The sequence below is a fragment of the Perissodus microlepis genome, chromosome 11, assembly GCF_051167445.1.
Source record: "Perissodus microlepis isolate ML-2025 ecotype Zambia chromosome 11, ASM5116744v1, whole genome shotgun sequence".
In the NCBI taxonomy this organism is placed as follows: Eukaryota; Metazoa; Chordata; class Actinopteri; order Cichliformes; family Cichlidae; genus Perissodus; species Perissodus microlepis.
This window is the reverse complement of record NC_140471.1, coordinates 6939921-6966216: the sequence shown is the minus strand read 5'-3', so window position 1 is coordinate 6966216 and position 26296 is coordinate 6939921. Positions and strand designations below refer to the sequence as shown.

At 41.8% G+C, this 26296-nt stretch overlaps 2 protein-coding genes across 3 annotated transcripts in view; both read left to right on the top strand.

The window, feature by feature from the left end:
- cep192 (centrosomal protein 192) overlaps positions 1 to 13899 on the top strand; it is a 31404-nt gene extending 17505 nt beyond the window's left edge. The window contains exons 32-52 of the mRNA XM_084943635.1: positions 483 to 575; positions 868 to 986; positions 1459 to 1656; positions 2119 to 2209; positions 3190 to 3369; positions 3507 to 3767; positions 3839 to 3960; positions 4559 to 4668; positions 5230 to 5389; positions 5643 to 5733; positions 5898 to 5976; positions 6072 to 6195; positions 7033 to 7138; positions 7228 to 7447; positions 7663 to 7739; positions 8036 to 8131; positions 8641 to 8760; positions 9812 to 9924; positions 10515 to 10641; positions 11039 to 11097; positions 12350 to 13899. Coding sequence (XP_084799761.1) covers positions 483 to 575; positions 868 to 986; positions 1459 to 1656; positions 2119 to 2209; positions 3190 to 3369; positions 3507 to 3767; positions 3839 to 3960; positions 4559 to 4668; positions 5230 to 5389; positions 5643 to 5733; positions 5898 to 5976; positions 6072 to 6195; positions 7033 to 7138; positions 7228 to 7447; positions 7663 to 7739; positions 8036 to 8131; positions 8641 to 8760; positions 9812 to 9924; positions 10515 to 10641; positions 11039 to 11097; positions 12350 to 12482 — 2679 coding nt within the window. The 3' untranslated portion in view covers positions 12483 to 13899. The remainder of the gene's footprint in view (positions 1 to 482; positions 576 to 867; positions 987 to 1458; positions 1657 to 2118; positions 2210 to 3189; positions 3370 to 3506; positions 3768 to 3838; positions 3961 to 4558; positions 4669 to 5229; positions 5390 to 5642; positions 5734 to 5897; positions 5977 to 6071; positions 6196 to 7032; positions 7139 to 7227; positions 7448 to 7662; positions 7740 to 8035; positions 8132 to 8640; positions 8761 to 9811; positions 9925 to 10514; positions 10642 to 11038; positions 11098 to 12349) is intronic.
- An 894-nt stretch (positions 13900 to 14793) lies between these two features.
- LOC146377141 (low-density lipoprotein receptor class A domain-containing protein 4-like) overlaps positions 14794 to 26296 on the top strand; it is a 252368-nt gene continuing 240865 nt past the window's right edge. For both annotated transcript variants that reach the window (XM_084944948.1, XM_084944949.1), the window contains exon 1: positions 14794 to 14943. The gene's annotated coding sequence lies outside the window, so the exon portion shown is untranslated. The remainder of the gene's footprint in view (positions 14944 to 26296) is intronic.

Below are 26296 nucleotides of genomic sequence, written 5' to 3'. Positions count from 1 at the left end.
TTGTAAAATAATTTTGTCATTTTGGAAGAATGAAAAGAGGCTAGTCTCGGAGAGGCGAGACTAGCTGCTCCTTTATTCAGAAAGCTTTGCCTCAGTGCATATTTGATTCAACAGAACTCTTTTTCAAGACTCAATGTCTTCAACATTTAAATCATTTTAAATGTTGAAGACATTGACACAGGAGTAGATGGAACCTGTATGAAAAATTTTGTTTGTTTGGTTTTACACAGTGCACAATGCCTGACTCAAGTAACCCCCCTTTTTATTTATGCTGAACAGCATGTAAACGGCACATTTGTAAAGAGGAAAAAATGCTGTTTTCATAAAATGACTCATTCATTTAAGAGTGGACACATTCATTTATTTTATTATAATAAATCAAAACTTTTTGTTAACGTGTATAAGTTATCACTCTGTCAACGTACACTGGCCTTTTGAGTTGGTAGCGAACTGTTTTTTCTTTCTTGTGCTTCTTTGTCTAGACTGTCAGCTTGTCTGCTCCACTGGGTAAATCTAGTCAACAGACGCTGCCATTAAAGAATGCAGGAAACATTGATGTGCAGCTGAAACTCAAGGTAATTCTGACCTTTACTTTTCTTATTGGATCTGGGATTTGGGTAAGCCTCTGTGACATTTTGGGCTCAGATTGTGGCAAACACAGCAGGGATCCATTGATATTTTGCCTTTTTTTTTTTTCTTTGCTTTCTCAACTTCCACCTTCAATTTTTCCCTTTCTTTCTCACCTTCTTTATTTCTTTGTGCTCCTGTTTTTTTTCTTTTCCCTTCCACTGTACATTTCTTCCTTTTTGTTGCTCATTCAACTGGAATCACTTTTCCTTTGCCGTTTGCCTTCATTCCTGTTTACAGTGCAGTGACAACGAGGACAGTTTTTCTGTCACACCCAATGAACTGACCCTGAGAGTGGGAGAGGAACACGCCATTGTTGTGTCTTTCAAAGCACAGGGCAACCGAAAATGTAGAGACAGGTATATAACTTTTTCATGATTGTAAGAGGTTCTTTTTGTAGCAACCAGATTTAAACACAAAACCACAATTTCATTCTGAAAAGGATTTTAACAACTGTGATAATACAAATGGATTACTTGTAGAGTGCTTGTAAATGACATTTGGCTACGTATAACATCTGTATGCTTACCCCGGTTTCTAGACTTCAAATGGAAAAAATGACAGCAGTCCTGATTGATAGGAGGCGTGCATTGAAATGACTTATAACCCTGTATCTTTTGTATTGATGTAATTTGATCCAGTCTGACTCTGAAATTACCAGCAAATGTATATAATGGTGCATTTTAGGACTCTAAATATATCTTTGTTTTAATGACTCTTCATTTTAATGAACTATACTCATACATCAGTCCTGGATTGTAACTTTGAAACCCCTCCAAAGTGTTGTAATATATTGTAAACTCAATTCTTACAATTAACTTTATATTCCAGCCTTCTCACCATTTTGGTGCTACTGTCCGGCCCTCAGTATGAGGTAACACTGAAAGGAGAAGTAACCTCTGAGGACTCTGGAAAGCATGCACTCCCCTCTGCAGCTGTGTGCGGCCCTGGTCTGACCAATAACGTCCCACCAATCCTCTCTAATAAGCAGTTTGTAGCCTGGGGAGGAGTCACCCTGGGACGTGCCGTGTAAGCAATTTTTTTTTCTTCAGTTTTTCATTAATTTCACAGCTACACACTTGCAGAAAAAGAAAACATGTTATAGGTATCAATTATTCATTGGAAAGTAATCAATAAAAATCTCAAAACCCAGTCGTCCATCTTATTCTATTAAGACTTGTATAATGTTATTCATGAGAAGGGACAGTGGGCATCTACCGGGAGTGTTATTCCTCAGAAGCTATTTCAACATAATGCACAATTTATTTATACTCGCTGAAGGGCAGCATAGAAGAGACAGCAGTAAGAAGGCTAAATCCCCCTCAATAAGTATTCTTTAAAGTTTTAGCTAGATCTAGATTTGACCCAGCTGCTCGTACATGAAGTAGGAAAATTATTGTCAGTGTTCAAAGTCTGTCAAAGGTCCAGTTAGACGGAGAGCACTGTGTACACTGACTGTTGTCACGTAACCAAGAGCGCTTGTTTTTTTAGCCAACAGAAGCTGGTCCTTAGGAACAACTCGACTGACGCCACACAGCAGCTGCGCCTGCTTATTCGAGGCCAAGACCAAGATTGTTTTCAGGTGCACATCATCTCTATTCTTGTTGTGTGTTGTTGTGAGTAGCACATACTGTTTGTTTGGTTCTTTTTCTTTTTCGTTTCCTGATGTACTGGTTGGAACTGTGTGTCTTCTTTTTTTCTTTTTTTTTACTACTTTTCTTGTGTATTGGAAATCTGGCACAGTGGAATCTACACTGATCAGGAATAACATTCTGACCACTGACTGCAGTGAATAACACTGATTATCTTTTCATCATGGCACCTGTTAGTGGGTGCGATATATTAGGGAGGAAGTGAACATTTTGTCCTCAAAGTTGATGTATTAGAAACTGGAAAAATGGGCAAGTGTAACAATTTGAGTGAGTTGGGGTGTCTTGTTGGATCTGCAATGGTCAGTATGTATCCGATGTGGTCCAAGGAAGGAGTGGTGGCGATCCAGCGACAGGGCCGTGCGTAGCTGAGGCTCATTGAGGCACATGGAGAGCAATGGCTGGCCCATGTGGTCAAGTTCAAGCTGGTTCTGATTGAAAGCTGTCAGAATACAGAGTTCATCACTGTTTGTTGCGTATAGGGCTGCATAGCCACAGACCACATGCACCTTTTCATGGAAACTGTACGCCCTGATGGCTGTGGTCTCTTTCAACAGGATAGCGCGCCCTGCCACAAAGCAAAAATGATTCAGCAATGTATGGTTTGGTTTGAGGAGTGCAAGAACGAGTTGACTTGGCCTCCAAGATACTAATCCAGTCGAGCATCTGTGAGATGTGCTGAACAAACAAGTGTGATTCTTGGAGGCCCAGCCTCAGATCCTTTAAGTCCACTTTACAGGACTTAAATCTGTTGCTAACATCTTGGTGCAGATACCACAGCACAACTTTAGGGGTCTGTTGGAGTCGATATGGGACCAACACAATATTAGGCAGATGGTTGTAATGTTATGACTGATGGGTGTAGTTAACATTTGTTGAATTTCCTTAATTTGGTCTTCCATTTCTTCTTCAGCTCCAGAGTTTGTTCAGTCCCGAAGAACGTCTAACCCGACATGGAGAGCTGTCCATCCGTCCCAGAGAGGATGTGACCGTCCACCTTCTTTTTGCTCCCACCCGAGTGGCCTGCATGTTGGCCAAGCTGGAGATCAAACAATCTGGAGTTCGACCTTCACAGCCCGGAGTCAAATTCACTGTGAGGATGAGACCGTTAAAACCAAAATCATCAAACACATTATAGTTTCTCCTATCACAGTTTTACTCCTCTTTTGTCGCGCTCTTTTCACTTTCTGCATCTGTGATTAATTTCATTCCCGTGTCTCTGATCCTTAGATTCCACTGTCGGGTTATGGCGGCACCAGCAACATCATTCTAGAAGACCAGAGGAAACGTGCAGATGGCTACGTGGCAACACTGACCGACATCGCTGTTGGCTGCGTGAGCAAAGTGTGTCTGTGTGTGAGGAACACAGGCTCCAGAGCTGCTTTCATCAAAGCTGTGGCCTTCTCTGACGTGCAAACACGATCACTTATGGAGCCCTCAGTCATCAGCCTCGCGCCTTCACAGTTTGTACTGAAGGAAAGAACCCAAGAGGTAAGAGTTTTTGTTTTTGTGTTGATTTTTCTCTGTGTATACTTGAACTTGTTATCAATCTGAATTTTCAGGTGATCACTGTGCTAATGAAGTCCACCCAAAGAGAACAGAACCTCTGTCAGTTAGCCAGTGCACTGCTGGCTACAATCTACCTATTCTGTGGAGATGAGGTCTCCAGACAGCAGTACAGGAGGTGAGACCTTCCAGCATTTAGTTTTCTAGTTGGACTGTTGAAGTGTTAATGGTAATAGTTCACAGGATTCAAATTGATAGTGATTTAATTAAATCTAAACGATCATTAGGAGAAGTTAAAGCTCTCTTGTAGTAAAGATGGCTTCAAATAATATGGATCTCTGTGGAAGGAAGGGATTTTATCTGTGTCACTTTACATCAGCATTAAAATGGCCTTCTATTCTGTTCGGTAATGGCCAGAGCAGCACTTAAATAGATTAACTTTATCACTGTATGAGTTTGTATTAGGTCCAGAAAAAAATTATGTGGCCCTGTAAACTGATTTTACAAATGCTGCAATAAGAGCAACGAAGAGTCACTGAAATTGTTGCATCAGTAATTCCTTAAAATTTTTATTTTCCATCTTTTTTTAAGTGTCCATCTTTCTTTCTTCTTGTCTTCTATCCTTGTAGTAATGATGTAGTAATGATGACGCTTGTGCACAAACAAAGCCGTAAATCGTTTCTGAATCATTAAAATGTTTACAGAGCCTTTTCCAGATGCTTTTGGCAGGACTTTTTCAGTCCTGTGCATCTTTTTTTTTTATTTTTTTCTTTCAGGTTGCTTCAGAGCAAGCCAGAAGTTGCACGGAAGGCCCTGTCTGACAACAGTCTGCTGAGAAACATCGATTTTAGTGAGAAGTTCTTGGGAGAAGAATATGTTGCAGAGGGTAAGATGCCATGCTGGGGAGGGGAATTCCTTTCTGATCTCAAGGTTAAAGCAGTTGAAAACTTTCCATAGATGATGGTAATAACCTGCACATTTCATGTTCCATTTTACTGCGTTGTTAACCTAAAACTTAATTTAACTTAAGTAAAGACTGAGGGATGTTGGTCAGGTGGCATGGACACCCAAGTTTGTGAATGCGATAACTGGAACGAGCAGATGCAGGAGCTTCAAATCATACCATAAGTGTATCTACTAGGAGGCTGAAGAGTACCACTGGTGTTTTTTCTTTTTTAGCAGTGATGAGAAAGTGGCATTAAAAGGTAACAACTTAATCCCAGATATGCTTTGGAAATGTCAGATTTTGTTCTGAAGCTTTGGGACAAGTTGAGCAAAGACTGTTTAGCAGAAATCACTCAGCCGAGGACAAAGTTGCATGGCTGAATAAAGCCTAAGAGAACATGAACATAAAATTTAAGGCAGCAGAGATTCATATTTTGATTCTGAACATCTTTACATCTGATTCACTGCTTAAAATTTGACGAATGATTTCCCTCCCGTGTAGCCTGTGACCTGCCCCAGCGGCCCAATGAAGCCCACATCTTCTACGGCAACATGAGTAAGGTGGTGGTGTCGTTGCTTGGAAGTACTAAGAATACAGACTTTGAGGAGAGCGAGCATGCTCTGCTGCTACCGTCTGCAAAGTCCAGCTCAGAGACAGACAGGTAACCTGCTGGAATATACACGGGTCTGTTCCATCCTTATAGCAGTGCAATCACCAATATGGGGATCCAAGTACATGTTAGAAAACACAAGACCGTTGCTCAACGTACAGCATACTCATTTTATTGGGTTTTAGATTAGTAAACACATTCAAAATTATGATGCAACATTATCAATCGTCTTTGTGTATTCCTGCTCTTTGATAACTCTGCATTGATAAGAATGCACAGTTTAATGGTCTTGTGTGATTCCCAGTGGGTCTTCAAATGGCAATGTGTCTCTGGATGTGCTGCCAGTGAAAGGTCCCCAGGGTCCAGCACTGAGAGTGGCAGAGCCTTCCTTAAAGGTACTGTAAGCCCTTCTTAATCAACTTTAATGGTTTCTTTCAATGACTATTGATTACTTTGGGGCTTTTTAAGCTGACTGAGATTTAGATCTTTGCTTCACTCTATTTCATGTGAAAAATGTATCATTTTTGAATGTAGATTATCTTCTTTTTACCCTCTTCAGGCTTCAGAGCAATTACACAAACAGTCTGAGTCCTGGACTATTCACCCAGAACAGCTCGTCCTTGCAGCTCCCACCATCAGTGAGTTGAATACAGATTTCAAGAGTACTAAGCAAGCTTGGTTGTTCGTTTGGCTGGAGCAACCCGTGAATTTTTGTTGTTGTTGTTGTTTTTAGATGGTGCATCCACCACCAGTCAAGTTCAGATCCGAAACAATACTTCGAGAGAGCTGAGCTTTGATTTGTCCTGGCCTGCCCACTGCCTCACAATCACCCCACAGCATGGAGTTATCGAGCCACAGTAAGAATACCCTTGAGTCAAGAGTTTTTGGTTACAAATTCTCTGTATTCTCTTTTTTTCTGCATTTCTCACACTTGATGTGATTACATCACGTTATGCATCAACTGAATATTTGGAACACTTTAGCATGAGGTCCAGTGGGTTTTTTCACAGATGTAATATGAGGTGTAATCAAAATAGTCCACAAATCAGCCTTTAAAAAAACAAAAGCAAAAAAACTGTACCTGGTTTAAAATTTGTTGATCTTTTTCTACAAGATCATCTTCCCAACAATGTCTTTCTTCATTCACTCCTGTTCTGAAGCATTTCTCTCTGTGTGACATAAGGTTGGTGTGTAGAATAAAAAGGCAATATTGACTTCTCTTTGAAATCATCCTGAATGATCATGGGAGCTGCTTCTCAGGATATGACCTTCAGCATTTTCTGTTAGCATGCACCTTGATTTCATCCCTCAGGGCGGATGGTCTCTGCAGAACTGTGGCTTGTGTCATCCTGTTTCACTATAGAGCACATTGAAAATGCTGGAGTTTTTTCCTGGAAAAAACCCCCAAAAAAACACCTCCTGCACTATCACTAGATTTTTCTCCTTGCAACTGAAAATCAAGCTGAAGGATTACTGTGTTCATACACTGGAAGAAATTATTTTTTTATTTTTTTATTTTTAAAGGGAGATGGGCCAGATTTGAATGCGGTAACCCTTTTACATGTCTGATTCCATAACTTTTGCCATTACAGTGGCTCTAGAAGGACAACAGACAAGTGAATCCTAATTTAATGTGTGCATAAATCTGCTGAATGTTATGTTTGCATCTAATTTTGTCATTATCATAAACCAAGGTGCCACCTGCAGATCTTGATCAGCCCCAACCCGTCATTGGCAACTAAATCTTCCCTGCTTCCCTGGAGTGGACAGATTTATGTCCAGTGTGATGGTCAACAGAAGGTATGGGATATTAGCAACTTTTCTTTTTCCAAACAGCACTGACTCAGACTGTGAGAAACTGACATGAGCTAAATCTGAGCTGGTTTCAGTTTATTAAGGTTCAGATCCGTCGAGACCTTGCTCTAGATGTGTCTACAGCCCCAGCAGATACAAGTTTGTCAGCCCTGCCTCCTCAGGCTGCTACCCCCTTGTTGCCTGTGGGCAGGCTCACCACAAGGCCATCGCTTAACCCACAGATGCCTCAGGCCATGGTAGAGATCAACAACAAGACCATAGTCTTCCCCACCACACCCTCAGGGGAGACATCAGGTAGGAACATGGCTTACCGCTGGAAGTAACTTGCTCTGACCAACATTAAAGCTCTACATTGTGCTCGTGTCTGAACAGTTTTACAACAATTATCTTTCAGTTTAAACATGAAATACTTTCCAGGCTGTCAGTTTTTAGTCGTGGTCTGTAGGTAGCACGTGATGCATCTATTCCTGTGGGAGACTGAACGTCTCTATGTTGCTCCTGTACTTCAGAGGCCCAGCTGGAGGTGCAGAATGGGAACGTGGAAGTGAGGTGGTACCTGTCATCATTTGCTCCTCCATATGTCAAGGTGCTTTTTTTCTCCTCCCTTCTTTCTTCTATTAGCTGTTTTCTCCTGCTCCTCTTGAATATCTCTTGGGAGATCTCTGCTTTTACGGCTTTGTAGTTTATTTTGAAGTTACTTTTGTATGTGAGTGTTGCGAGATCCGTTTTGTTTCATGAACTACCTTAGTAATTACTTTGTACTTGTTCGCACCCTTGATTTATGTATTATGTTTCTAATACATAAATGTTATTGGCTGCTTTGATCCAAGCTTATGTTGTTACAAACTGTGGTCCTTTCTCACTCTCTCACTCTCTCTTCAGGGGGTTGACAACAGCGGAGACGTTTACCGGGCCACCTACACGGCTTTCAGATGCTCCAGGGTTTCTGGAACCCTGGGAGCCCATGAGAAGATGCAGGTAGGTACTCGCAGTAGACTTGCCAGTAATATTTAAAGTAGGTCATTATAAAGGGACAAAGATTTCCAGCAAATGCTTTTCACAGGGAAAAGGATCCTTTTTAATTAAAAAAAAAAAAAATCTAATGGCCAATCATAAAACCTATAAAATCTAGTTTTATTGTTTTTACATTTTTAAATTGGTGTTCTATTAAAACTTTCATTAATTTTATTGTTCCTTTCACCAGATACAGTTTTCATGTGCAATTAGTTTTACTGTTAACATTGGAATTCTCTTTTTAGTCAAGTGACACACTCAAAATGATGTTTCTATGTTACTCTGTTATGTATCACATCTGTGAGTTTTAAATGTTTGGTTAAATCAAACACTGAAGGTGAATTTAAGAAGTTTATACTTTCCATCTAGAAGCATAACTCTGTAGTAAGATTTTTTTATGAGGTTAAATAAAATCCAGTTGCGTCCTACAATGTTTTTTTTTTTTTTTGTTTTTTTTTTTGTTATCTTTTTAGGTGCCCATCACTTTTCTGCCCAGGGACAGAGGGGACTATGCCCAGTTCTGGGACTTGGAGTGCCACCCTGTGTCTGAGCCCCAGCAGAAAACCCGAATCCGCCTCCAGCTCTGTGGCACCGTGAGGACTTTTTTCCCCCCTTCCCCTTAAACCAGGAAGTAGACTCCTCAAAATATAGAATCTATTCTCTGAAAGAGTTTTTTCCAGCTTATTTTTCAGTCATTCAGAAAAAAACCCACAGAAACCACACACAGAAGGGCCTCTCCCAGGACCCTCTTCCTGTGTAGCAACACTAATCATGCAGGTTTTCAACACCATAATGAGGGAAAATAAAAGTTGTTCTTCTGTAGTATATAAGAGGCACTGGAATCCTGGTACACCTTCAGCTTTCTTTAAAAAATGGCATTAAAAACAAAACTGAGTTCAAGTTTGTTTTCTATAGCACAAACTGTACTTTCAGACAAATTTTAATCTACTTTACTTTAGATATTTGATATTCAGTCAAAAAAATATGGATATGGCCAGTGCTTTCACTACAGAGGCACATTGTGATGTTAACTTTCAGTTACTTTCAAATAAGCTGCACACATTAGCAGTACCTTGACTGTGGCTTTGTAGTGTAAGTGACAGAATTAATAAATGAGACAAGTGAGTTGTGGGATGGGAAGGAGAGCCACCCTGCTGAGAAGGGTCTGTGGGCTTCTTGTATGTAACACTTTAAAGTGAAGTGTTATGACAGAATCGGTTAACTTAAGAGCATACATGCACAGCAAGTGGGATGTCAGAGAGATTGCTCCACATGAGTAGGTTAAGTGGCTGTGATGCTAGTGCTTTTGTTGTTGTTGCTTTGTCTTTTAGATGCGGTGTTTAAAGTGTAACGCCGAGTCTTTGAGTAGAGTTAAATACCAATCTGTGACTCTAGTTTGTAAAACTTTGGAAAAACAAAATGCAAAACATAACACTCATATTTAGCTCTACAGCTAACTGTCAAGTCAAAGTCTCTCCATATAATTTAGTAAGCCAGCACGTAGCTGTATGTCTCCCAGGGATAAATGGTGTTAGATTCAGGTGTTTTTGTTTTTGTATTTTTTATTTTTTTTTTTCAGTGAGCAGCAGTTCTAAAGTTGCACTGAAAGCTAACAGGCTGAATCTTAAATGTCTGTGTCTAAAGGGAACAAAATCTGGACCAGTGGGAGGACCACAGGAAGGAGACTGCTCTCTAGTGAAGACAGAGGCCACAGTCAAGACCAAGAAGAGACCCGAGTCCTCATCTAGCAAAATCAGGTAACTCCACCTAAATCTAATCATGGAGGAGATCCCATTCAGAAAAAACACAAGAATATTGTTTTATGTAGCACATGTGGGTTTATTTAGTAAATTTAGATTAGCTATAGTGATGGGAGGAAATCAAGAAGATGATTTTATGAAATGACTGTGCTAGAATTGAATTCTAACTGTTATCCCTGTACCCTGCTAGAGTAGTTCTGCATGATTATCTATCCTGTACTCGGCCTTTATACAGCTTCTCAGTACATGGAGTGATTTTGATCTCCTATCCCTTCAGGCCAACTGATTGGCTGCTACTCACAAACAGAAGGTTTGAATTGCAGGTGGTTGGGGTTTCTGTGGTCAAAGCCAGAGGCTTGTGCGTGGATCACTCATACAAACTTTTTTTTTTCTAAACTTGTGCATTTTTAAATTGAGTATCCCCCACTCTGACAGCATATTTGACAGAAAAAAAAATTATAGGACCCCTTTCAACCTAAATTCATACCGTAGTTATGATGTTTTTAAACACTGAGTCACTGTGAATTTCCGGTTGTTTCATGATGGTTACGCCCCCCGTTTAAAGTGGCACATTTTGTAATCCTCAGCCAGGAGGAGGTCGTGCGGAGGGGTGTGTATTCACCACAGGACCTGTACACCTTCCCTGCCACACGGGTGGGTGAGTCCAGCTCTCTAAAGGTCAACGTCCGCAACAACTCGTCCGACACGCATGAGGTGGGGCATAATTTATTCTCATGAAGGTGTAAGGTTTTTTTTTTCTTGCCTACTGCAGCAGAAACTGAAGTTCACTTACATGCAAATGCAGTAAGATCATGTCAGAAAAGTGAAGTTGTCACAGGGTTAACACAAGCAAGGAAGTAAGATGAGAGATTGTTTTAAAAGAAGTCATTCTTTAAGTTTGAGTTGCCTCTGGAGATGACATAATGTGTTAAGGAAGCAGAAGTAGAGATACCTTGACTATATTTGTGATTCTCTGTACCACTAAAAGAAATTGCATGCCTGAGTTGATGTAATTATACTGAGTGAAAAATACAGTAACACCCCTAACACTTGTCACTGTGCTTTGCATGGATTTGATATGTGATGTGTGGCTTCTCTAATTGACTTGCAGCTGAAATTTGTAAACCCTAGCGAGCCCTTCTACATCAAGCATTCCAGATATTCTCTGAGGTGAGTCTGATGTTTATTACAACAAACACAAACCTTTTGATTGCTGCTTTTAGACTTGGTTTAGGCTTATTTGGAGCTCTTGAAGTTTTCTGGTATTGTTGTCATACAACTGAGTAGTTGGTTAGATCACGTTTAATCAAAAAGATGTTCTGTGGTCTAACTTGGAGACTGCATAATGTCATTTTCCCATTGTGAATGCTCACTGTGGGAGGTCCTGTGAGAAGCTGGGACCGGGAGGATGATCTAACTTTCTAGAGTATATACTCGAGGCCTGAGTACGAGTGATGTTTTTGCCTGACAAAGGCGTTTGGAGGGGCGACCTGGTCACAGGTACCAGTTGTGTTGTGTTGTGCTGTGCTGGTGAGGAACAGTGTTCAGAATGTGCACATTATTTGTTGTTTTGTAGTGGCTAAAATGAAGCCTAGTATGGAAATGAATTACTTATTGAAATGTATTTGCTTCACCAACAAAATTAAAGTACTGTGACACATTCCATAGTGAAGCATGACAGTTATGTGAAACAGTGTCACAACCTGAACCTCCCCCAGCTTTGCGATAGGTGTGCTGTGAGCACTGCTGTGTGTGGATTTGTGATTGTGGTGTTCCCAGCATGTTGTGGATCTCATTACGATGACCACAGGTTTAAAGAAATGCTTCTCCAGTTTCCCTTGTATGGGTCTTAGTATAAGCATTTGGTTCTGAAATACCTCTGTATCTAAAGCTGACCAAAAGCCAACTTGAATATATAACCAGTATAGTTGAAGTAGTTCTCTAACCTCAACTAAAATTTAAACTGGACCTTAAATTGCTGTAGTTAATCCCTGCATTCATTTTCTGCTAGTTATGAATGGATTATTAGTGCTAGTCATTGATATATGGCTGCATCATGTGATTGTTTTCACCATTGATTCATTATTTGTTCTGTACAACATTAGAAAACAGTAATTAATCCACAAATAAAATACTTTTTAAAACTTTGTTTTAGAATGGCTAAAAGATGTATTAATAGTAGACGGACTAGTCATTTCAGGTTCAAGTGTTAACAGTGCAAAGTGGTTGTGACTGATATCAATTATACTTGAAACAATATGAAACGGTGACAGTGTAGGATTTTATTTATTTTTAGATGAGTGCAGTGCATATTTGAATGCATTTTGAATCTATATTTGTGCTTCTTCACATTATGTATACACACACATTTCAAATTGTTACAGCCGTTCAGTAACAGTCTTTGTTCTTCCTCGACCTTTAGATCCCAGCACTATCTGAAGCTACCCGTCCAGTTCAAGCCCAGTACCGCAGGCGGACACAGCGGCTTGCTGCTCATCCAGTCAGAAACAAGCGGAAGTCTTGTTATTCAGCTGACTGGTGAGGCATTGCCTTGAATCCACCGTTTTTAACCATCCCACGCCACCTCGTCGTGCCGCCTGGCTTTGGGTGGTGCTCCTCTCTGTTCTCTTCACTGTGGGAGAGATGTGAGTGACAGAATAAGAGGCATAAGGTCTAAGGATCAAATAATGTCAGCCTCTGGATTTAAATCCTTCCTTGTCGTCATGTTTGGAGATGCACGCTATAGCTGATTGAGGGGGACTGAGTGAGACTCCTGCCAACACAGCCCCAGCTGCCTGTGGATAAGGCACAGGTGTCCTCAGCTGGCCGATGAAAAATGATTGCGCCTGTTTGTGCCTGAAGCTGAGTAGTTTGAATCTGTCCAGCTCACAATTAGTCTGCACGGCCCTGGCGTTCCAGAGAGCTAATGCATTTTGTCACTTGACTCTGGATCTGGTGTTTCGCTTTCTCTCTGAGTCATGTCACAAAGTAGCATTGCTGTTGCCATGGTCTGTCGGACAGTAGCGGCACCAGCTGAGATACTTTGGAATTAATTGGAGCTGGGCATGCAGGAATGCCTTTGTTTGCTGTTTGGTAACATCACTGCAGGGATTTTGTTTTTGGAAAAGCCACATTTTTGCCTGTTTGTTGTGTTACATAGTGGATACATACCTTTTTGTCTCAGAACTCTGTGGAGTCATCTCTGCCATTACCTCCTAACTGAAACAAGGACCCGAATAGATTTAAAGCTTCAGTTTTCCTGGAGTACATTTTAAAACTGCTATTCTAGCTCTGTCTGCATCTCACAACATTTTCCTAATCTTCTGTACTCGTGTTTGTTTCTATGGAGATGGCTCTTCATCTTGCAGGGCCCACCTGCGCAGTAGCCTTTGTCAGCACCATGTGTTGACTTCCCCACAACCTCCAAGGCTCATTCCAAACAGCCCAGATGTACTTAATTTAGTCATGTTCAGGGCAGCTCACAGCAACATTAGGATGGTTAATGATTGTTATTACATGCTAAAAGAGTTTCCTCTGGTGGGGTTTTCATTCGGCAGCTTGCCAGGTCTGTTCAGTATGGTTGCCATGGCAAAACTGGTGTTAATCACTGTTCCACTCACAGAAAATTATCTCCCTGTTTCCTATTTTGGCTCCGGGGCAAATGGCCAAAATTGCTCGGGGGGTTTTGGATTTGCTTCCATAATCAGTTTTGATATTGAAGGGGATGGAAATGGGGAAACTTTATCAAGGAGGTGTTGTTAACCTGCTAGTGCCACACATTGTGACAATACGCTGAAGAACACTATTCTTTTGTACAGTTTTTCCTACTTGTGTAGCGGGTTTTAACATGAAGGCAGTATACTGTTAAACATCCCAACATGTTTTGATTTACAATTTGCACATGCTTTGAATAGCAATTATGTAATATATTGTATGTAATATATGTTTAAATAAAGTTTTGTGACAATTGAAGGTGCAGTGTCTTTTGTTTTTTCCTTTAGCCCACATTGCTGTCAGAGAGGTATCAAAGTGGACAAATATGATTTATGAAATATATTCTTGAACACTAGCTTTATATTCATGTTCACTTTTTTTTTGTTTTGTTTGTTTGTCCATTCAATCAGACTTTCTGTACAATAAGGCTTTCACTTAATGCTACAACTTGTTAAAGAATCTAACAAAAGCCCAGTTATTTTATAAGAAGGCAATGTGTTTTCAGAAATCCGAGTTCTGTTAAGTGGTTTGGATAAATGACATAGCTAGCCTCCACATGATGGAAGCACTACTCTGTATAAATAACTTCAGATTGGCTGCCATGTAATGAGCTTTAGTAAGTGGATTTCTGGGCATCATGTTCGTTTACAATAACAAGTGAACAGTGAAAATGTTTCTTACTCTAAAGTCATGGGCTAGTTGTTCAGTTAGCTTCATTTAAATCCCAGATTTGACTTTCAATCAGATTTATTTTAGCAGATTTCTTCAAGCAAACTTCCTGAATTTAAAGTCTGACTTAGCTGGAATAAAAATGGTAACAATTAAGCCATTAAATCCTTAAAAATTCAAATGAGAATAAAGGAAAGCTGAAAAACAGTACAGTCTTGTATTCGGTTTGATCAGTCATGCTGGCATTGTATCAGCTCCTTTTAAAGCACTGCATGGTCTGGCTCTTTTAAATTCTGCAAGATTTCACATCACTGTGAAATGTCCCTGAGTGAAGCGGTGAACTGGGAATGTTGCTGCAAATCTGCTCCTGACCCGTGTGACCTCTGGAACAGCGAGTTATCAAACTTTTACTACTTTGCCTGTTAAATGCCGTGTGCCCGGCAGGTGTCGCCAAAGCGTTGTGTAGAGCCCGGCTGTCAGCAGCATGTACTGTACAGTAGGACAGCTGGGCTTTATTTTGCTTCCCAGACTGGAAACCACTGTAGTGCAGTTGGACTTGACGTCTAGCAACACAACATCAGACTTTAAACAAGCAGACCCGGTGGCTTTGCAAGTTAGCGGCTGCATTCAAAGGTAGGAAGCCTGAGACCTTTTCTGAGTAATTTATGTGTTTTTTTGGTAAATGCACAGTGTGTGATCGTAGGCGGCTGCAGGAATGTTCTGGTTATGCTAGCTGATGTGGCTAAAAACGCTAGCGAGGCTGTGCCGGCGTGAGGGGCGGCTGACTTTGAGCCAGACTGTTTAAGTTGCTGGTTAGAGTTGGAGCCGCTTTTCCAAGCTGCGCCAGACAGCACAGCTAGGCTAAATTAGCAGCGAGCAGGCTAGCTCTGGCAGCCGTCCATCCTGCCGGGGCCACAGCAGCAGTCCGCTATGTCTCTGTCCCTGCGGGGCATCGCCGCCTCCCCACTGACCGTGACCTCCGCACTTGCTCTTATCATTTATCGCCCTGAATACACACACACACACACACACTGAGAGGTGTGCTTTCCCCCCTGCCTGCATCCTGTGTCGTTAGCTGTCATGTTCTGTGTGATTTGATGAACAAGCTAGCCGGGAAGCTAGATTAGGAAGGTGATCCCCTGAGCTGTCACTCATATCTCAGACCACAGGCTCTCCAACTTTTTCCCTATGCAAATGAGGCGCGCGGTGCACGTAAGCTGGTCCCACTCACGAGAAGCTCCATCAGGCAAGAGTTGCTCCACAGTTGTGCAACAGAGTAGGGTGATAAGGGAGCACAGAAACATCTTCCCCATCATTCCCAGTTTGAGACCGATACCTATTTAAGGAACCCCATGACTCCCTCCCACGCTTCATATAGTGCACCCTGCCTTCCTGGCTGGAGGTTTAAGAAGGTGATGATGACGCTTAAACTAAAAGCACCCGTCATGCATGTGCTCCACAGTGTTCCCGAAGTGACCCATACTCGCTGCATGGTCATGTTTTATCTTAACCCAGGCTCTGCTAAACCTAAACCTCTGCTGCAGAGATTTGCAGAAATGGTCCAGTAGCAAAAAAAACAGTGTCTGCTACATCTTAGAAAGCCATGGATCCAAATTTCAACCGAATACAGTCTTTAAACATGCTGATCTATATGTGATGCTGTGCAGGAGCAGAGCACTGCTCTGTGCCTTTACTGTATTCCAGCCCACTGATCGGGTTTACATTAATTCTATTACAGAGCTCTGTTCTCTGGTGAGCTGCATTAAGGGCAGGGGTGTGTTTCCCCCCCTGTCTGGTAGAGTCTGGTAGAGAGCACATGCAATCTTTTTTGTTCCTTGCCTGCATGGCTGATCGTACATAAAGCAGTCAGAGATGATTCAAATCAACCACAGCTCTCCTTGTCCTGAAGGTCTCAGTGCAAGACCTGCAGAAGAGCTTTGAAGCATTATTTAGTGCTGCTAGTGCTGTTTTTGGCTCTGCCCGCTCCCTTTCTGCTTACCTGACTGTGACCCCACCCTCCCCACTACGCACACTCTCAAGTTCCAGCGCCCTTCTGTTTCCCTCATGTACAAACCCTACAAAGTGCTGACACACACACACTCAGCCCAGCGCTTACCTTCTTGGGATGCCGTGTCAGAGTCCTGGGCTGTGGCAGCAGTGTGGAGTGGGTGCTCTCGTGTCTTTATCCTTTTGTCGCAGCAGTGATGAAGCGAGGTGTTGATGTAAAGCTTGTTGAGCAGGGGTGCTGAACAATATCCCAGCTCTCATAGGGTGAGAGGCATGCACACAATATTGTTTAAACATTGGTTCTATTGGTCTAAACTTCTCACAGCTGTGGCTGGATGCATGTTGGATACATGCATGTCTGTAAAGAGTTTGCTTCTTCTCCATGTGCCTGTGTAGGTTCTCTTTGGGTAGTCCAGCCTATCCAATGCTGTATCCCACATCTCGGGCAGTGTTAGTTGGAATAGGGTCTATTCCACTAGTCTCTCAAGGTCCTGTGCATGATGTGGGTGAGCGGTTTAGAAGACTGACAGATGCCTTGGTAAAGAGAGAGCTGAGCATGAAAGCTGTGTTTCACCAGTTGATCTGTGTGCTACTCTTACCTATGACAACAGTCTGTGGGGTAGTGATCAAAACAATAAGATCATGGATACAAGCAGCAGAAACGAGCTTCTCTCATAGAGTGTCTGTACTCAGTCTTAGAGAGAGGGGAAGAAGCCAGAACATTGCAATATACGGTGGGACGACTGGATAAATATATCAGCCATCAGAGGTTTGCTAATTAGATTACCAGATTGTTATTTTTAGGTGACATTTTCTGTAATTTGGTTGTAGTTGCAGTTTTTTGTTGTAGTATTTTCCTGGCTTTGTGGTTTGAATGGGCCACTAGTGGCTGGTTGGAAGGTTTTACCATTCTGCCCAACTCTCATTGCTGTTCCCTGCATGGTTATGAAGTAACTTAAATCATTTTAAATGTGAAGGATCAAAGTTGTTGGCAACACAATGTCATTCATTATAGTTTCCCAGTTTGTTCTGAGACTTTAGATGTTCAAATTTTCCATCGATGTACGCAACAGCGGCTCCTAAAGCTGTGCAGTTTATGTTGCAAGTGACAAAAAGCAACTTGGAAAAATACATTTGTCTATTATTGGTCCCGTTTAATATGACCCATTTTAATGACATGTCTGTATAAATCTCATAAAAACGGTTTCTAAAGAGTTGATTTCATGGGCAGCTGAGGCTCTGGAGTCTCTGGTTTAATTGAGCTTTGTTTGAAAACCAAAGAACAGAGGACGAGCATTCCCTCTTTTAAGGTCAGCTCTGTGCGCAGGCTCAACTCAAAGAGTCTATTAATATATAAGTGACTAAAAACCATCAAGTCATGCAATAATAACTAAGTGGGAAAGTTGAGGAGAAAGTCAGCAGGCAGACAGCGTGTATTATTAGCTACAGTAATGTGCGCGCGTCTACCAGGTCGAGCTGTGTGCAGCAGACACAAACTGTAGTGTTGCCTCTCAGAGCCAGACTTGTGTGTGTGTGTGTGTGTGTGTCCATCTGTCTCTTTGTATTTCTGTCTCTTTGTTCGTACTATTCTGTGTACGACTGTAGCTGACCGTCAGTCCGTGTGTGTGTGTGTGTAGTGTTAAAGCAAGTGTGTGTGTGTGTCTGTGTGTGTGTTTCGCCCTTTGCCAATTAGCGGCTTCTCACCTCCTGAGGCGAGAGGCTGAGTGTGTGTTAGACAGAGGAGGGAGACTTGATGGGGCTTGTCTGCCGCTGACGGCTCAGCCTTAACCTGAACTCTAACACTCTTTCTCACTCTCACGCACACACTTGAGTCTGAGCTCTGATACACACACACACACACGCACACACACATCCCCAGCCAGTTGTTGATAATGCAGCCTTGTCTGTCTCCGAGTCCATGTGACACGCCAAAATGTGACAGTATTGTGTTGGTGGAGCGAAAGGCGCGAGACGGGCAAAGACGAGTGCCAGCCTGCTTTGGAGCGTGTGTTTGTGTGTGTGTGTGTGTCTTTGTCTGGGTTGTGCTCATTCAACTGTGCGCCTTTGTACATACAAATGTCTGCAGCGAGTGTTGTGCGTGTGACTTTATCCAGTGGAAATAATGTAAATAGCACAAATCAGACGTTCAACCTTTTCCTTCTTTGTGGAACTGTTCTTTTAAAAGAAAAGAAAAGATTTTTCATGCTGCTGCAGAATTAATCAAGAAAAGTTCATTCTTTTTATGCTACAAGCTCATTTTTTCCTTCAGTCTGATCGCCTCTACAACAACTTGAGAAGGATTGAAAAACAGCATGATACCAACGATTTTCTTTTAAAGTTATTTGGCATCTCCTTAAAAAAAAAAGGAATCCATGCTCGAGATGTAGCATATCCTTTGAAATGGATCACAAACAAGATTTTCATATTCTCGCCAAAGAAAGGAAAACATTTTTAACAGCTCTATCCCAATTTCTGTATTTTTAAAGATATCCTCTTGGCCAGAACTGTACATCTCGCTGAGTTCTGACTGAATACATCCAAAAATGTTGTGCTAGTCAAACGGGAGATCAAAGTGCTGCGTGAAGCCGCCTGAGAAAAGCTGTGGTTTTATTTTTAACCCCAGTTGGCACACCGTGATAAGTTGATCAAAGAACTTATTTGCCAAAACATGGTATATTCTTCCGTGCTAGCCTGCAGAAATCACAGCATTAAGGTGCGTGAGCTGTGTGAAAGTTAATCTCAGCCATTCAGCGAACACAGAGCAGCCTTACAGAGATATTTCTGTTCGGCTTTGACACCACAATCCTCCTCTTCATCTCCTTTGGAGATTTCATGGATTGTGTAAACAGTTTGCTAGATTTAAACATATGTGCATAGCCGGAGAGACGTTTTTTTCTTTTATAGAAACGAGTGAAAACTGGTCATCGAGACGGGGTGCACCACAGCTGCAAAAAACAGGAGCTTTTTTAAGCTTTGAGTTTAAAAAATTTTTATGTTTTTGAAATTTACTTGGGCAAAACAACACATCTAAAGTGTCACCTGAGTTTATAACTAATTATAAAACAGATTTTTTTTTGTACTTTTTAATCTTTTTTTTATTTTATCTAACAGACCACTTAAATGCCAGTATAAACTCTGTAAAAAAAAAAAAAAAAGAAAAAAAAGCTGCATTAAATTTGTTTTTATCTGAATAAGTAACAATTTTAAAATTCAGATTAGACGATGCTTATTAAATCCTGAAATAAATGCAAAAAAAATAAAAAATAGTGAACAACACCCAAACCAAGCAGGATAGAGCTGTCAATGTGGTCCAAAAATAATGTTTGGTTATGCATTAAAAAAAAAAAGCTGTGAAAAACATGGGGGGAAAAAGATGTTTTTCTCAAAATGTTTGTCTTGAGCATCGGGGAATTATATATTTAACACGTTCAAACCACAGCTGTTCAGTCGGCAGCCTGGAAGTAGAAAGAAAGAAGTTCTAACTGTGATGAAGAACCAAGCAAATGTGATTTACCACAGTTTACCTTCAGCGGCTCTGATATCTGTTCCCTAATTACAGTAGGCTAAACCATTCACCGCTCTCTCTTCACACCGGCAGCAGGGTGTGTGAAACCTGCAGCCACGCCAGGCAGCCGTTTCACCTTTGCCACACAGTATGCAGCATTGCAGGTGGGTAGCACGCTGTTAACCCCCTCGCCGAGGGTTACTGGGTCTAACAAGTCCTCCAGTGGAAATCCAGCTCTGTTCTGTGCAACTCAGGAAACAATACACAATTGAGTTTTCAATAACTGAGTTTAGAATATTAGTCCTAAACCGGAATATGTTGAATGCCTGTGTGATACTGTCAGTTTAAGCAGCAGAGTCAGTCACACAGCTGATAAATGACTCCATCCCATCGCACATCTCGAGGGCTGCCAGGTGTCTTCGTGTTTGGCTGATGAGTAGACCTCTGCTCGGGGTGAAAGTGGGGGAAGCTATGTCTGGAATTCTGTCAGGTCACTGGACTTCCCTGTGTGATTAACAATGAACAAATTACACCTTTAGACGTGTAATTTGTTCCCCCCTAACACGGCCGACGGAGCTAACAAAAGGGCGGCGAAGGTGTCAGTAAAACAGCGCCTGTACACGCCCACACGCAGTCCTCAGAAGTCTAATCAGCCAGAGTAAGTGGAATAAGCTGTGCAGGTGTACCGTGGATGGGAAAGCCTTTAAGAAAACCGTTATCAGGGCGAACATGAATGGAGTAGTTGGTAAAAGCATTTATATGTAATAGCACGCTCCCCTGAGTTGAATTTTAGTGAAGTGAAAGTGAGCACAAGAGGTTATTTTAGCTACATAAGTTATATTTTTCAGTTTAAATTTTGTCCGGTGGTCATCATGTTTCTGTAAACTGCGTAGCGATAAAAGTACTTTCCTCAACTATTATATTGTATGGAGATAAAATATACGTTAATACACAAAATATTGTGTAACTGATGTTTGAAAACAAATGAAAACAGCCATTGGTGTGCTGTGTTTTTGATAATCAGACATAATTTGAACGTTGTTGTTTTTTCCTACTGGTAAAATTCCAGCTCTGAACGAATCCTTCACTTTTCCAGACTCTGATTTGTTTCTCAGCGACACTTTACATGCAGGTTATATTTGGATTATATCCAGGTGAGACCGATTCATCGCAGCTATATGTTTTATTTGTTCCGTGAGAGATTAACTGGCCTGCGTGTGGCGCTACACCGTTTAATCTGATATGCAGTATCTCAGATTCCAGTAATTGGATTTTGACAAAAGACGGCTATATTATACATTCCATCTCGCTGTGGCACTTTTCAAATCACAAAAAGAGAAGGTGGCAGACTTGTTTAATATTTGGAGGTGCGCATAAGTAAGCCGTCACGAAAGCGCGTATTGTGAATAAACATGCTTTCCTCTCCACCTGGAGCCGTTCCCACCTCTCTTCATTTATCTTGCCTTTTGCTTCTTTGGGTGCCCAGATCTCTTCAGCCCCTCAAGCTTTAGAGGAGAGAAACTCCTCAGCATTTGGCTAATGGCTCCACAGTTCCCACACTGATTAGGAGCAGTCCAGAAGCGGCGGTATTAAGTCGATGATTAAGTAGTTAAGGAGCCCCAGAAACAACCAGAAAGTGCTGGAGACAGCGATTTGATATTGTTTTACTCTTTAAGTGTGTTTCACAGACTACGTTGAAACAGTTTTGCCAAACGATGCGTTCACTTACTGCTAGAGTGCTTTTAATACAGTTCGTCCTTGTTTGCATAGCTTCATTTAACCACAAAGCCTAAGTAGTGATTTAATAATTCAGTAAAGTCCCTGCATGCAAGAAAAGACCAGAGAATGACACACACGCATACACGCGTTTCACATCGACGCTGGGACCCTGAAAACCTGCACTTCTGAGCTTCATTCCATTTTACTTGAATTAAAGATTTACAGGCTCTTTTATGCAAAGCGTTCGGCAGCGCTGGCGACTATGAATCTAATTGAAAACGTGAAGAAAAAGAGTCGTTTCAACAATAACATCTCAGTCAGCGGGGAAACGGACCAGCGTTGTCCTCGATTCATGAATAGTTTGAGATGTTTTTATGTGACACCTGGAGATGTTTCCCAGCACATTTATGGTGAGATGCAGCGGGGTGTGTATTCTCCATTTAGTGTGTGTATTTGAGTGAGGTGAGCATACCCTTGCTGAGGAACGCTGTACTGAGTCCTGCTCACGAACCACACACTCCTGATTATGTCTTGCTGCTAAGAGGGTGTTATACAACTACAGAGAGAATTCATGTCTTCAGTGTACTTGTGTGTCTGCTCTGTGTGTCCTTTAAACAGCATAGGTGCTCCTTCTCTCGTGGCTGAGATAGTCTCAGACGTCTTCAGCCTGCCTTTGTTTGAGCGCCGTGTTGTCGAGCAGACCTCTTGCTTAAGGCTGAGATGTTAGCAGGCTGTGGTCTTTGCATTATTGATGCAGACTGTGACTGGGTTCCTCGGGCCATAGGCTACAACTTAAAAAAATCACAAGGTGGAGTGAACTCCAGATGAACTCGCAGGGAAGTTAGCAGGAGAGCTTAGAGACAGTGAGGAAGCTGAAGGTGGCTCTCTGGCTTCGGTCTAAAACGGAGGTGTCTTAAGAGGGGGGGAGCAGAGAGACGACCTGATTCCGGTGACACGACAAGTTTACCGGTACATTTTAATGAGCCCGGGTCCCAGGGCGAGACTCGGATGATTAAATTTGGCTTATGGGCCGGAAAAGTTTAAGACAGCATGCCTTAGATAGGAGCTGCACTGTGGATACAAGGGCCACATAAAAAGCTTTCGGAACGCTGTGAAAGGAAATTAAACAGGCTACCTTGCTTCCTACTACCAACCTAGTAGGCTCATTTCCTGCTCTATTTTTTTTAAGTTCTTGGATTTCGCTCGAGTAGCTCATAATCATCATAAGATCTGTTGTCTAAAACTAGCTATCTTAGTCTTTTTCCCCTCACCTTTTTTTAGCTATTTGTCTTTGATTGGCTACTCCTTGTAAACAAAACATTTGAATCATGCCTTAAATGACTTTATAAATAATTCAGGAGACAGACACCACCTTTCTACACCTTATAGCTTATAGTTGGAGCTGAATCAGGTGACCCTACCTTGCAGTAGGCCTAGGCTGCTGGGAGCTTCCCATAATGCACCTCAATGATTTACACACCTCTCTGCATTTAATCGTTGTTATTATTCTTGTTATTATTAATCTCTGATTCTCTTCCTCAGCATGTCTTTTGTCCAGTCTCCCTCCCTGAGCCTGGTTCCTCTTAAAAGTTACGTTTTTCCTTCCCACTTTTGCCAAGTGCTTGCTCATAGGGGGTTGTATCACTGTTGGCATTTTCTCTGTATAACAACACATTGTTGTGATATCATGCTGTGGCGGGGCGTGGTCTGCGGTGCTGTGCAGGGAAGATGTATGCACCTGCACGGCACCGCAATCATGCCCCGTCGACTTAAAATCTGTACTGGGAACTGTCTGGGGTGTTGTTGTTGGTATGTTGAGCTTGCAGCGGGAGAGCTGTAGCTGTGTATGTGTGTTCAGCAACCGGGTGTATCAATAAAGTATGCTGCAAATCATGTTCATGTTGTCGGGTCTGCCGTGGTCATTTACACATGCATATCTATAAAAGTGAAAAATGTAACTGAATTGAATGGCTTTGTGTGGAGACATGTGACAGTATTTCCCCGTTTGCATCATGAGGGCTGTTTGTTAAACCAGTGGAGCTTTCCCTTTGGGAGCCATCTCTGGTATTATACAGATAACACTTTACTTGTCATCGTGGTGAGTCGATTGAACTTAATTTATAATTAAGTGTCACCATTCAAGGAACACATTTTACACTGATTGCACTCTATGTAAGGATGATGCGAATCCATTATACACCTGAACTGATCCTATTTACATGCTTTTATGCTTATTCAGCTGCTAACGTAGTAGCCATGGTAGAGATACGTTTCAGTGCCATTTGTCAGCAAGAATACAGGGAGTGCAGAATTATTAGGCAAGTTGTATTTTTGCGGAATAATTTTATTATTGAACAACAACCATGTTCTCAATGAACCCAAAAAAACTCATTAATATCAAAGCTGAATGTTTTTGGAAGTAGTTTTTAGTTTGTTTTTAGTTTTAGCTATTTTAGGGGGATATCTGTGTGTGCAGGTGACTATTACTGTGCATAATTATTAGGCAACTTAACAAAAAACAAATATATACCCATTTCAATTATTTATTTTTACCAGTGAAACCAATATAACATCTCCACATTCACAAATATACATTTCTGACATTCAAAAACAAAACAAAAACAAATCAGCGACCAATATAGCCACCTTTCTTTGCAAGGACACTCAAAAGCCTGCCATCCATGGATTCTGTCAGTGTTTTGATCTGTTCACCATCAACATTGCGTGCAGCAGCAACCACAGCCTCCCAGACACTGTTCAGAGAGGTGTACTGTTTTCCCTCCTTGTAAATCTCACATTTGATGATGGACCACAGGTTCTCAATGGGGTCCAGATCAGGTGAACAAGGTGGCCATGTCATTAGTTTTTCTTCTTTTATACCCTTTCTTGTCAGCCACGCTGTGGAGTACTTGGACGCGTGTGATGGAGCATTGTCCTGCATGAAAATCATGTTTTTCTTGAAGGATGCAGACTTCTTCCTGTACCACTGCTTGAAGAAGGTGTCTTCCAGAAACTGGCAGTAGGACTGGGAGTTGAGCTTGACTCCATCCTCAACCCGAAAAGGCCCCACAAGCTCATCTTTGATGATACCAGCCCAAACCAGTACTCCACCTCCACCTTGCTGGCGTCTGAGTCGGACTGGAGCTTTACCAATCCAGCCACGGGCCCATCCATCTGGCTCATCAAGACTCACTCTCATTTCATCAGTCCATAAAACCTTAGAAAAATCAGTCTTGAGATATTTCTTGGCCCAGTCTTGACGTTTCAGCTTGTGTGTCTTGTTCAGTGGTGGTCGTCTTTCAGCCTTTCTTACCTTGGCCATGTCTCTGAGTATTGCACACCTTGTGCTTTTGGGCACTCCAGTGATGTTGCAGCTCTGAAATATGGCCAAACTGGTGGCAAGTGGCATGTTGGCAGCTGCACGCTTGACTTTTCTCAGTTCATGGGCAGTTATTTTGCGCCTTGGTTTTTCCACACGCTTCTTGCGACCCTGTTGACTATTTTGAATGAAACGCTTGATTGTTCGATGATCACGCTTCAGAAGCTTTGCAATTTTGAGACTGCTGCATCCCTCTGCAAGATATCTCACTATTTTTGACTTTTCTGAGCCTGTCAAGTCCTTCTTTTGACCCATTTTGCCAAAGGAAAGGACGTTGCCTAATAATTATGCACACCTGATATAGGGTGTTGATGTCATTAGACCACACCCCTTCTCATTACAGAGACGCACATCACCTAATATGCTTAATTGGTAGTAGGCTTTCGAGCCTATACAGCTTAGAGTAAGACAACATGCATGAAGAGGATGGTGTGGACAAAATACTCATTTGCCTAATAATTCTGCACTCCCTGTATGACAGAACTACCAAGCTGTATTTAATGAGACAGGGGAGCATGGTGAGAGGATGAATGGAGGAAATTTTCACTTTCTTTAAAACTGGGAAACGTTGACATTAGCTGTAGCCTCAGTTCAGGGCCGTGTTGTGTGTGCCGTGATGGAAAGGTCTGATCATATTATTTACTACTGAAAAGGTGGCTAATCTGTACAGTTCGATTGCACCCAACTGAGGTATTCACATTTATATTATTTCACATAACTGGTGACTGTCCCACCCATATTTACTTTTGTTCTTTTGTTTTTTCATAAGAGACATATGTCAGATTCGACAGTACCTCCTGCAGCGCTGCAGAACCTCGACACCAAACCTCTGCGAGACATCCTCGTGCACATGTGGCTCATGCTGAGCTGCAGGAAACAAACCAATGGCCGACCCACGTTCTCAGATACTGTTTTCCTCACCTGTACCTGGTATTTTTACTCCTTGCTGTGAGCTCGACTGGAGCAGCATGGGGAGGGGGGGAGGCACAGCTGGAAGTGTGTGTGAAATATGTGTTTTCAGGTGAATAGTATAAAAATAATACACAAAGACAAAATAGCAACTCTCTAGCTGCTGCCATGCTACATGTCCAGCTTCATCTGATGCCATTAAACCTGATTATCTGTGATTGTTATATTTAAGCTGATGTATTTTAATGCACTGGACTTCACTATATTTCTTCCAGTGAACTTTGTTTAAAACTTACTACAAATATGTCACAAAATGTTAAAGAAGAGTTAAACAAATGTGATTTTGTTGGGTGATTGTCAGTCATTGCCATAGCAATCAGCTCCGTCTCAAGTTGTGTAGCAGGTTCACTGCACACTCGGGCCACAGGACGCCCTCATGTGAGCTGGCGTGGCTTGTGTGTTCACCG